Raw genomic sequence first — 12,488 nt, forward strand, 5'->3', positions numbered from 1 at the left:
AATGTCCAGAAAGACTACGTCCACCGTGACACCTGCGTCCAAGAAGACCTCTGGAGCTTCCTTCCAGCCCTTCTTCTCTATGATTGTATGATGTGACCCACTGGAAAGTGCAGGGCGGTGGTAAGGGAGTCAAACTGTACTGACCTTAATAAGGATCAGGTCAGGACTATCCCGTCAGTTGCTCCAAAGGTCATGGAAACTTTGCTGAACACGCTCAAAGCTCATTTTTCCACTCATCATCCCAAAGGCAATGTTTCCAAGCCTGAGCTGAGCTTTGTGCAACCTTGCAATGTGTGTCTTGTGGGGAGAAGGAGAGAGCGGAAGTGGCATGCCACTTGTTCTGGGCTCATCTCAGGGCCGCTCGAATTTACCGTGTGGTTGTCATAGGCTGAAGGACTATCAGGAGGGCAGACAGAGGGGCCTGCCTGTCCCTGTGCTGATGGCAGTAGGGTAGGGGCAGTATTCCCCCGTGTGTTAGGGGTATTGTCCAGCGCAGATCCTCTGCCTGAGGATCCCCCCCTTTATGCCATCGGTGACTTCTGCCCCTGGCACCAACCCTGGGTCGAGGCTTGGAAGAGACCACACCACCCAGAAGCTTTTCCTCATTCAACACCCATTTTCCTTATCATGTACTCCCTTCACCCCTAGCTGAGCTCATGCGTGACCCCTGAACCCCCTATTTCTTTACATTTATGTCTTTCCCATTACAAAGAAACCTCAGGAGCATCAGTACCGTGAGGAAAGGCCGGACCCTTTGGAGAAAACACCTCTAATGTTGTCAGCAAATGATCAGCACTGTTCTTTCCCTTTCAGAGCGAGCTATTGCCAAGAGCCAGTATGTGGGGAGCAGGGTGCTTGCTTATCGCATCGACCACTTGCTGCCCAGCACGCAGTACAGGGTCAGCATTCGGCCCATGTTCAGCAAGTCTGAGGGCCATGAAGTGACTCTCACTCACCAGACAGGTAAGTCCTGATATCTGGACATCCTCTTGGCAGCCTATGACCTCTCACTGCTGCAACAGAGACCTCTCCTGCTCAAGCTAAAGAAGCAGCCCAGTTAGTTGGTGGCGGTAGTGGGTCTATGACATGCACTGTGTCAGTATGTTCACCAGGTCCTGCAGAGAGGCCTGGATTGGATGTAGGATTTCTGTGGCATCTAGCAAGGTTATTCTTGGAACCAATTTGTTAATAAAACAAGTCCCTGCTTACCTTGTGATATTTGGGCCTGTCCTTGATTCTCCTTCCCTAAGGTAGTTTTCACCCAATCCCAGAGCTCCTTCATGTGGAGGTAGGAGAAACTGGTGAGTGCACACGGTGCGCAGTGCTGATGACCTGCTTTGTCTGCAACAGTGAAAACGGTGGGTAATGTTTTTAGGCTGTTCTTGGCCCCATTAGAGTAGATTGCGTGGGGGAGTGGGATTTGCAGCTCCGGGTTGGTCTCCTTCTCCTTCCTTCGCTACTGCCGTTCCACCTCGGTGTCGAGCCGTTGAGCCTCAACATGGCACGCGCTTTGGTGAACCAGGTGGTGCCATACTGAACAGTCAGCAGCTTGCTCCTCCCAGCCGTTGGTGTCAATGCCTCTGTGCTTGAGGGTGACCTTGAACATGTCTTTGCACTGCTTTCTTTGGCCGCCTTCGAGCGTTGATCACAAGGCTGTGATGAAATCTGTGAAATCTACTCTAAGGGGGCCAAGACCAGCCTAAAAACATTACCCACCGTTTTCACTGTTGCAAACAAAGCAACATGTGCATCCAGAATCAGGCTCCTTAGTCACCTGAGGACCCATCAAGCCTGATGGATGTTATCCTCGACTCCAAGGGACCGCCACCGCCGCTGATGAGATTTCATAGACATTAGGGCTGGAAGGGACCTTGCAAGATCATCAGGTCCATCCCCCTGCCCAAGGGGCAGGAAGTCAGCAGGAGGCAAATGCATATAGTGCATATAGGAAGGTTGGCCTGTGGATACGCTGTGGGGCTGGGACTCTGGAGCTCTGGATTCCACTCTTGGTTCTCCTTGTCTGACCTTGGGCAAGACGCTTCATGCCTCTGCCTCACTTCTCCGTCTTCAGAATGGGGGTAGTAATATTTCATAGATTAGAAACATGACTAGCCTGGCCTCCCATATCACACAGGCCACAAAATCTCACCCTATGTTGATGCCAAGGCCGATGCACACTTTCTAGCAAGACATCCCTTCTAGGTTTGAGGTCATTGATGGATGGAGCACCTACTGATTTCCTCGGAAGTTTGTTCCAGTGATTAACTTGCTTTCCTGAGGTGCTCAAATATGGTGGCGAGGAGCAGCACAGAGAAGCCTGTATGTAAAGAAACACACTGTTGGTTGTTCCTGTTTTGCAGGAAACTATGTCTATGTGGTAGGGAAGTTCTGTTTCTGGATAAAATGTTTTAAGGGTGACTTTGGGGTTCTGCCAGTTCACAAGTTTGTATCTTCCTCTTTGGGTCTTTTGGCTTTAGATAGACAAGGAATGCCTGCAATTATTACTCACAGTGAATTTACTGTATGCCATGCGTAGGGTCAACACTTTGTTCAGGTAGGAGTGTTGATGTACTTGTGGTTTCAGGTGCCTCCAGGGGGTAATCTGATACTTGTGAAGACTGTGGGAGAGGTGATGTGGCCCATTTCATACTCTGGGCCTGTGGCTGCTACACTTATTCACAGCTGGTAGCGTTGTACCACAGGTGTAGAACGACTGATGTCAGCAGACCTGGTCCTGGCATAAAGCACCATTTAGTGAGAGTAAAGGTGTTGGCCTGTGGCTTTACATCACTTGGCTACTAGCTTTCACATCGCCTTATTTTTTCATTTCTGCAGCCTCTCTCACAGACTCAAACCCTATCCAGACTCTCCGGGATTTGCGAATCATCAACACTGGAATAGATAGCCTGAAGCTGTCCTGGAAGAAGACCCCAGGCATAACGCACTATAAGATTTCCTGGGCCCCGTTTGGTGGTAAGGGACCTGCTCCATCAGCTGTGTGCAGTATGGTGCGAGAGTGCAGGGGCCTCTGGGGGTTGGGGTAACATCAGCTCAGTTTCCCCAACTGCTTCCTCTTGGTGCTGTGGAAACAGGTGATAAGCTGGCTGTGTGGGGGGAAGAGTGGGTGCAAAACTTTGGGAAAGTCAGGTCCATGTTTCAGCTTGTAGGGCTAGTGGGGACCCCCTGGCTTGGCCTAGAGTTTTCTGTTCTTCTGTAATTTGTTGCGAATCCCAGTGTTAGCCATGATCAACATCACCCTACATCACCCCTTACTTCCCTGCCAAGCACTGATGGCTTCTCCAGGGTCCATGCCCCACTCAGAGAGAAGACAGTACATGGGCAGTTCCCTGCTGGTTGCTCTTACAAGCCTTTCCTCCTCAGTCCCTGTCTTGGATTTTCTGGCCAGATGGTGTCCTTCAACCAAGGAGTGAGTGGAGAAAACCCAGGTACCAGCAAGCTCTTTTAGTGCAGAGAACTTGTAAGAAAAGGAAGAACAAAACTTGCAAAAAAAAAAAATCATTTCCATTTTGTTTTTCAAAATATGCATTGATATTTCCTAGTTTTGAAACAAAAGCGTTTTGCAAAAATTACATTTTGGCCCATTTAGTTGAATCCTGGTGCTATTTTTAAAACAATGGTTAAAGGAAATAATATTAGAAAAGGCCTGCCTCTCTCTTAAATCAGATGTTGACTTTTAAAACAAAAACCATGGAAAGAATTGAGCAATCTGGACGCATGGTAGAGGGGATATCTTTTATTAGATGAACAAGATTTTAGCAAAAAAAAAATGCTTAATGAAAAGAATTGAGAAACTCCTTTTGTGAGTAGTTCTCAAGCTAGGAAAAGAGTCTTTTTTTTTTTACAGAGAAAATACATTTATTCTCTGCAGAAGAATTACCTTTATACAAATTACCTATATCATTGTAACAATAATAACCATTACCATTATACTTATGTGGCCTTTAAAAAAGGGTCCAACATTCATCATTCTCAGGAGCTCCTGTGATTTAAAAATGCTGCACAGGATTGAAAGCAATTCAAGTCTCACGTTCTGCAGGAGGTGTTAGGGACGACTTTCACTCTTTCTTAGTGCATTCATATTTCATACAAGGGCTGAAGTCAGAGGAGCTGAGAAGAGCAGAGCTGCCTGCACCTGCTATCAGAAGAGCTCCCCCATTACTTCTTGACTTCAAGAGACCTCATAGGTGCTTGTGAGATTTCTCCTCCCCCTTTTCATTTATATTAATACGTGCCTAAAACCCCAACATCACTCTGTAGGCAGAGATATGTATCCATGGATAATCCAGCTTCCAAAGGCAGAATAAAGCTGTCCCATGTCTCTCTAGAAGATAGCTTGTGTAAATGAATTTGCATCAAATGCATTGTCCTTCTTAAACAGGATGATCCCGTAACTAGAGCATTGGACGGGGAATCTCAGGACCTGGCTTCTGTTCCCATCTCTTTCAGCAGTTCACCTGGACTGACTATACATATGCTCGGGAGTGGAGCAGGGGAGGATTGTTTTAATTAGATCTGTTTCTGGGGAGCTGCTCTAATTAAAACACTTTGCTATCACATGTATTAAGCCCCCGCAGGTTTAAAAATGGCAGTGGGACACTTTATCTAAACCCCATCGAATGAGGTTAGATAAAGTACCCCAGTGGCCATTTTAAACCTGCGGGGGCTTATACACATGACGATGAGGCCATGCTGGAGCATTCTAATCACAGTGCGGACCAGCATGTGTATAGGCACCCCAAGCCTCGTGTAAGTCACTTAATCTGGTGTACATGTAAAATACCTGAGTGTGTTTTAACAACCCTTATAGCAGCAGGACACCGGCTGCTGTGGTCCCCCTGAGTTATGTGTGGCAGGTTTGGTTGTTATGTCTTGTGTTGTGTCAGGGTTGATTGCATTGTTTTATTAATATGTTAGACAAGGATTTGTATAGGATGGTTTGGTAAGGGATCATCCTACCCCTGGCAGGGAGTTGGATTTGATGACCTCTGGAGGTCCTTTCTAGCCCTTCTTTTCTATGATTCTTTGATTCTACACTTCTGCTTCAGTTTCTCCCCCATTGTCACCTCCTCTGAGATTGACGGAGAGAAAGTGCTATACCTCCCATGCTCCATGCAGGGAGCAGTGTTTATCCTGCTATTATTGCAAGCTGTTCAATTATTTTTTTTTTATTCTGGGTACTAATTAGGTGGCTTGGAAACCTCACAGACAGTTCCAGCAGAGCCCACATTTTTCACCATAACCAAGCTGCAGAAGAGCACGACATACAGCATCCGCATGTCTTCAGTCACTGGGGAGCGAGAGGGAAGTCCAGTGCTTCTCACTGCCAAAACATGTGGGTACCTCGAAGACGTGGGCAGGTGGATCAATAGCATGACAGCTACAAATCTAGGCCTTGATGTTTACTCAGTTTTATAGAGGGCTCTTATCATGCTACTGGCTCCACTTCTTCTACCCCTACAAACTCTACTGGTTAGATAGGCAGAAAGTAAGTATCCCAGCTGGAAGGTAGAAGCTAGGGGCCGGTTGCCATTTGGAAAGCATGAACTGCTGGCCAGATGCAGTCTACGTGTTTCACATCTTCCTCTGGAGTAGTAAGCAGAGGCCATGCCAGAGACAGGACACCAAACTCTGTGGTCCAAGGTCCTACTTGACTTTTGTAATTCCTATCTTGCCTTTTTTTCCATTTGGACCAGAATTTTGAGTCTAGCCCAGCAGGTGCTGGGTTCATTTTAGCCCAGTGGGGTTTAGAAAATCCTCCCTCATGAACCCTTTTGTCTCCCTTTGTGGATGTAAAGAATGAAATGACCACAAATTTATAATTTCTCTTCTCTTTCCTTTTTAACAGTGGATCTGCCCAAAGTGCCTATGTTCACAATTCAGGAGGCCACAGAGAGCAGTGTTTTACTGAACTGGACAGGTGTTCCTGGGGCATCGGCATACTTGCTAGCATGGCGCTTGGCATCAGGTAATGGCTCTTCGGGGTAGTACAAGGAGAGATGAGATGCGGTAGGGATATTTGTAAACTGTGATCCCGCACGGCTCCATAGAAGATTTCAGGATGAGCTACAGCTAAAAAAATCATCTTTGCTTCTCAGTCTTATTTTGTTTCCCATTACTATATCTGTTTTTAGTTCACAGCAACTTAGGAGTTGCCAATCTGGGTGAGACCTGTGGACCTTTTAGTCCAGCATCTTCTCTCCGAAAATGCCCACAGCCTATGCCACAGAAGAAAATTCAAGAGACCTATAAAGCACTCAAGGTGCAATTTCTTCCTAACCCCAGTCAATCAAGGATGAGTTTATCTACTATATCATCAAATTTTTCTATTGGTGGTCACCATCTATTTCAGCCTTGTGTCTCCATATTCACACCTGATCCTTCTTCTCAGTCCTATTCGGCTCCCTTTCTCATTTATTTCTTCCCATGAATCAGTGAATTGTCCAGTAATGAGGGCAAAGGAATGGGTGACTGTAGCGAAGATGTTTCTTGGCTTCAGTTTCCTAAAGGGATGAGGACTAATAAATGACTGAAACAAAAGGGTTTACTCCTTTAGAGTGTTTGGGGGCTTAGGCGATATAATATTTATACTGCACTTTGAGATCCATGGGTGAAAGGCAATGGAAAGAGGTGCTATGTGCTCATAACTCCCATGGCCGAACTCAGGAGCTTTTGGAGTTTTTTCCTCATATGTTCACTTTCCCCAAGGACTTTAATGGGTTTAAGGGGCATGATTTCTCCTTCTGGAGCAGCCGCGTTGATTTGACTCCAGCAAGTTGGTCTTACCCTTCCCATCAATTTCCCTGGAACAAAGATGCGTGAAGAGTCATGAAGCCAAATCCTTTTGACTCACAAATGTTTTCAGCCTTGTGACAATGGTCCTTTTGAAACACTGTGTTTGGATCCTGTCTTGTCTGCACATAAAAATACAGTGATGTCGTGATCTCTTGCACCCACGATCAACCCTGATTCCTGCGATCCGTTTATCTTTATTTGCCGAGAGGAGGTCTGAGGTAGACTTTCCCTATGCCAAAAGCAACGGTCTTGGAGTTAGCAAATTGTCATTACAGTGTTCAAATCCCAAGGACATTTCTCGTATTGGCAGCATACAACTTCCAGCATATGCCTCTCAGATTGAAGTCCCTTATGATACTATATTTTTTCCCCTGACACATTATAGGTAAGTGATATAGGAGGCTGATCATCCTGTTCTCTAGTGCAATTTGTGTGATCTACTGTGACTAGTACCCCGTCTTGTGATTTATCTGTTTGAACATTGACCCATAAGTATTCAAAATCATTTGCCTCTGAGCTGGCAGGGACTCAGAAACACAGTATGCCATTTTTGACATACAGTGCCAGGCCCGCTCTGCTTTTTGCCGCATTGACCCCTCCTGAATAGGTTATCATCACTGATTTTAACATTCGAACCATATCTGCTAAGTTGAATAACATTGGGTAGGTCAAATTTGTGCTCACTAATGAGTCATTCCAGTTTCTCTTGTTTATCATCCAGACTGCTAGTGTTAGCAGATAGGCAATTAAGGAATGTTGTCCCTTGGTGCGCTGATTAATTTTGTTCTCAGCATCTGGATTTTATGCCAAACGAACGCTCATCTGTTCTCCCTTTCCATCCTCCCCGTTTGCTGTCAGATTAAGGCCCTGCTGGTTAATCTGGCCCTGTCTTGTGGAAGATGGATTCCCCTTCTACTCATTTGGAGGTCATCCAAACCATCTAGCATCTCTTCTCCATAGAAAGCATTCTTGTCTTCCACAAAACCATAATCCCCTCTACTTAAGAACACTTACCTGGCTGGCCGTTCACATCCAGCATCTTTTATCTTCACCCAACACAGGCAGGATATTTGAGAAGAACAAGTAGATGTAACTCTCTGGTGGCACCCTTCTGAGCTCCTTGCCATAGTCTATGTCGGGGTGGGCAGCTTTTTCAGGCCATGGATCCAACCACCCTAGCTTGGGTCAGAGGCAGACACGTGCTAAAACTCATCTGCTGCCGTGGCTTCTCTCCGTCATGAGCCAGGAGAAGCCTGTCCTTGCCGCTTATCCCCACTGCAGCATGGAGGGAAGCCCATCACTGCCAACTGCTGAAGCCCCAGATCTGCAGCTTGGACCCAGTAGCTCTGAGGACCGCATCCAGCTGTTGGACCATAGCCTACGTCAGGTGAAACTATCCCACGAGTGCCTACATTCACCGTTAGCAGTGGATTTCAAGAGCCTAGCAAAACTGCAACCACATCTCAAATCTTTGCTCTTGCCCCTTGCAGAGTGGCCTTTCCCAGCCACCTCAGACACAAACCAACATCTCACTTGTCCCTCTGCCCATTCCCATGACCCTCCCAAATAGTGAAGAGCCCAAACACAGCCCACCAAGCCCCTTTACCTCCTAGCAGAGCATCCATATCTGCTCTTTCTAGCACTCCTCTGTTCACCAAACTGTGTGACCATCGAAGGAGCTCCAGGTAGAGTCCATCTGTGGTCACAATGAGTTTCTCCATCTCTCTGCTCAAGTAGTTCCCACCTTTCCTTTGTTTTCAGGTCCTGATCTTTCCATGGAGCGGTTGGCTGCCAGTTCTAGGTCGTATCGAGTGCCAGGACCAAAACTGGGAGGGACATATGTGTTTTCCATAAGGGCGGTCTTTGGAGAGATGGAGGGGCCTGAGACCAGCATCACTGAGCAGATAGGTATGAGAGGTGGAGCCTTGTGTTGCAAGGCTTCTGGGCGTCATTTCTGTTATGATTACTGGGCTGCATTAGTTGGAGCAACGCCAGCAGATCGAGGCAAGCGATTGTTCCCCTCTATTCGGCACTGGTGAGGCCACATCTAGGAGCTGGACTGGTGCTGGAGGCCACCGAAGTCTGAGGGTGTGAAGCCCCAGTGAGTAGAGATCAAGGGAGCCAGCCATGTGGGGACTGCCGCTGAAAAGGCTGGAGCGGTGGGGCATGGGCCGCCTGCTCAGGGCTGGCAGAGAAGCTGAGGTCTCTGGGGACAAGGGGGAGTTTCACCGCAGATAGTGATGGTGCCTGCTCACCACTAGAATGAGCTGGGGACTGAGAAGTAAGCACTGTGGCCAGGCTTGAGAGCAAAGCATTAGGACTTAGGATGTTTTTAACCTTTATTTTAATGTTCCCCAGTTGTGTTGTAGCGTTTTCCCCTCATTCTTAAAGTTGCATTTCTTTTATCCCTAAGTTTGCCTGTCCTTTAATGAGGTATCGCATCTCAAGGGGAATCTGCACCCTTATGGCTTTGGCCAGCTTGGGGTCCCCCATCACAGCTCAGGAAGTTTCCATGCGGACCTGATGCCATGTATTGCCACCATCATTAGTACCCTAACCAAGGTGTGATGTACATAATTCCCTTTCTCTGCTTCTGTCAGCGGGATCTCACGGGAATCCTTCCACTCCTGCTCCTACCATTACTTCTATACGAACTGCCATGGCGAGTGCCTCATTGACCGATGTGGGGAAGGCCAGGACCACTCGTGCTCTACCAGCCACCCCTATGACATTAAGAACAACCCCAGCAGCTACAGCTGCTACAGCATCTTCACCCCTGACAACTCTTGCTGGGCCAAGTGAGTTTGTAACCCCTTGTGATTCAGGGCGGATGTTATAGCCACTGCATCAACACAATGTTGTGATCTCCTCTAAGCTTGTGAGGGTATTTGGATGGAAGACTGACTCAGAAAACAGGTCATGTAGCAAGTTGTGCTGGTGGTGCTCTTTCCTCTGCTGCAAGAGCCAAACGGCAAAGATTAATGTAACTTTGAAACTATTTTGATCCACCCTGAAACAGATCAACAAACCACTTAGATCGGCATCCTGCCTAGGACAGTGCGCAGCGCCGTATCCTTAGAGGGAGGCTTGAAGCCAGCATAAGACATTCAGCAACATCCCTCAGGGTGCAAGTATTTGTATCTTCACTCAGCAGGCAATGGGATCCTCAAGACAGACTTGAATTCAACTTCTTCCCCCATAAATCATTCACAATTTCCACACACCCACCAATCTAGTTAGAGACTCATGGCTTTCTGATCAGGGACTTACAGAGCACATCTACACGAGACGCTTACTGCGCATTTCCCTAATAACACTGCAGTAACGTGTCATGGCAAAAACCATGCTAATACCCTACTGCGCAGTGTTATTAGGCTAATGTGCAGTAAGCATCACTAAATAACTGTGCACCAGTATAATGGGCAGTAACTTCAGATATTATGCATTTAGTTAGTCCTTTATTAAGGGAGTAGTAAACTAGATGCACGATATCTAAGATGCATTAATGAACGTGTAGACGTGCCCACAGAGATTTTATCTTTGCAGTCTGCGGCAGGTTCAACGCTGACATTGCATTCCTGGTGGATGAGTCCTCAAGCATCGGCCAGAGCAATTTCAATAAAGTGAAGGACTTCCTCTTCCGGATTGTCTCCTATTTCCCCAGAATTGGGCCTCAAGGGACGCAGGCAAGAGTCCATTACTCTTTCCATCTGTCTGTCTGTTGTCGGTACTTATCTTCCATGTGTACATCTTCGTAAAGCCCCCATAAGTTAAGGAAATGATATTGTTTAGTTTGGCTTGCCGCATAATGATATTGTTCCCATGTTGATGTTTTCAGATTATATCCCCTTTAAGGGAGTGGTCATTATAGTTGCATTATGTGGGCTCTGAGTGGTACTGCACAGGCAACTGTCATGTAAGTTGAAATTAAAATGTCAACCTGCATGTAGAAAAATGGTACCCAAAATACCACTCCTCCACAAAAAAGGGAATGTCATCAGGTAGAAAAAATGCAGCTATAGGAAGATCCCACCATTAAAATAAGCACAGACATTTCATTTGGTAAATTCAGCCCTGAATCAAATATTGAAGAGGAATGGAAGAAGTTATTTCCAAAAGCTGTCGGAGATCTTGGCTCTTGGACTTGACAACTTGGTGGCTAGGATCATAGAGAAGCAGGGCTGGAAGGAACTGCCGGAGGTCATCTAGTCCAGCCCCCCCATTTAAGGCAGGATCATCCCTATCCAAACTATCCAATGCAAATCCCTAATCTAACCTCTTAGTAACATCTACCATCAACCTTGACACAACGCAAGACATCATACCCTAACCTGCCACAGGTAAAGCAGGGGGGCCACAGCAGGCAACACCCTGCTTCTATAAAAGAAATGTTAATTTTCCTGGGATCTCCTGTGTGTTAATATACACTCAAGAGATCTCAGGAAGAGGGCCACTCCTCCCACCACAGGGGAAGGCAAAAACCCTCACAATCCATACCAATCTGATCATGGGGTCCAATTCCTTCCTGACCCCAGATTCCTTCCTGACAGATATGGTGCTCAGTCTGACCCTGAACAGAGGGTCTAGATAGAAAGGGTCAGACTACTTTGAAAATGGTGGGCAAATGCAGCACTTTTTACATGACAAAACTCAAAGCTCACGTGGATTTACTCAGTCGCAGCAGAGCTAAAGGCTGTCGACTTGAAATGCTACAAAATCAACACCGCAGTCCGAAGGAAGCCCTGAATGATGAAAGATACTTGGCGGCATGATAAGGCAAATGAAATTCAGTCTCTTGGAGATAAACATAAGACCAGTTTCCGTGATGCATTGCAAGAAGTTTATGGACCTAAAAGCAGCACAAGTGTTTCAGTTAAATCCTTAGACAGGATTGCACCGGTTGTGATTGCAACCCAGTCCTTGCCTGCCAGAAGGAACACTTCAGAAGCCGCCTTAATCAATCTTCTGCTGCTGAAGAAGCCGTCTTCGACGAAATTGCACAGCCCTTTGTGCACAAATGTTTGGCAGGTCCAGTCACCCCAGAGGAAATTCGAAAATCTGTCATCTGCTCCAGAAACCAAAAAGTCCCAGGAATAGAGAGACTCCTGGGTGACATTTGCAAATGTGTTTGTCTGTCATTGCATCAAGCACTTCTAAATGTTTTCCAGTAAGTTTACGGGAGACTGGGGAACTGCCTCAATGATTTGAGGAAGTGCTCCACAGCTGCACCAGCTGCAAGCCCTGATCTGATTGGTTCCTGGGCAGAGTATATAAGCCCCTGGGTCTCTTCATTTGGGGTCTGGTTGTTCAGTGCCTTGCACCCTGGAGCAGCTCAGCCTTGCTCCAGTCCTGAACCTACGTACCTTGCTCCTGCCTAGCCTGTTGCATGTCTGGACTGCCTGGCTCTTCTCCTTCAGCCTGAACTGGACTATGGACATGGATATCACTTTGGGCTAGGAGTGTAACTCTGACTCCCTGGTTTAGACCCCTTTGGCGCATCCTTGACCCCTGATCTGGATTCCCCATGGGCTCAGTTACTTGTGTTGCACAAATTGCCAATTGCCCAAATCACGACTGAGACCTTATGAGGGAGGATAAGGCAAGATGCCATGTTTATTGTTTAAGCACTTAATACACACACACACACACACACACACACACACACACACACACAC

The 12,488-nt window shown here is 46.8% G+C and overlaps 1 protein-coding gene across 1 annotated transcript in view; it reads left to right on the top strand.

The window, feature by feature from the left end:
• Nucleotides 1-12,488, top strand: part of LOC109292083 (collagen alpha-1(VII) chain-like) — a 262,997-nt gene that overhangs the window by 67,509 nt on the left and 183,000 nt on the right. Inside the window, 7 exon segments of the mRNA XM_019509339.1 lie at nt 814-963; nt 2,836-2,973; nt 5,207-5,353; nt 5,867-5,986; nt 8,575-8,721; nt 9,414-9,611; nt 10,360-10,499. Of these exon segments, the coding sequence (XP_019364884.1) occupies nt 814-963; nt 2,836-2,973; nt 5,207-5,353; nt 5,867-5,986; nt 8,575-8,721; nt 9,414-9,611; nt 10,360-10,499 (1,040 nt within the window).

This window comes from Gavialis gangeticus, unplaced genomic scaffold (genome assembly GCF_001723915.1).
Source record: "Gavialis gangeticus isolate Ggan-Ray unplaced genomic scaffold, GavGan_comp1, whole genome shotgun sequence".
Classification (NCBI taxonomy): Eukaryota; Metazoa; Chordata; order Crocodylia; family Gavialidae; genus Gavialis; species Gavialis gangeticus.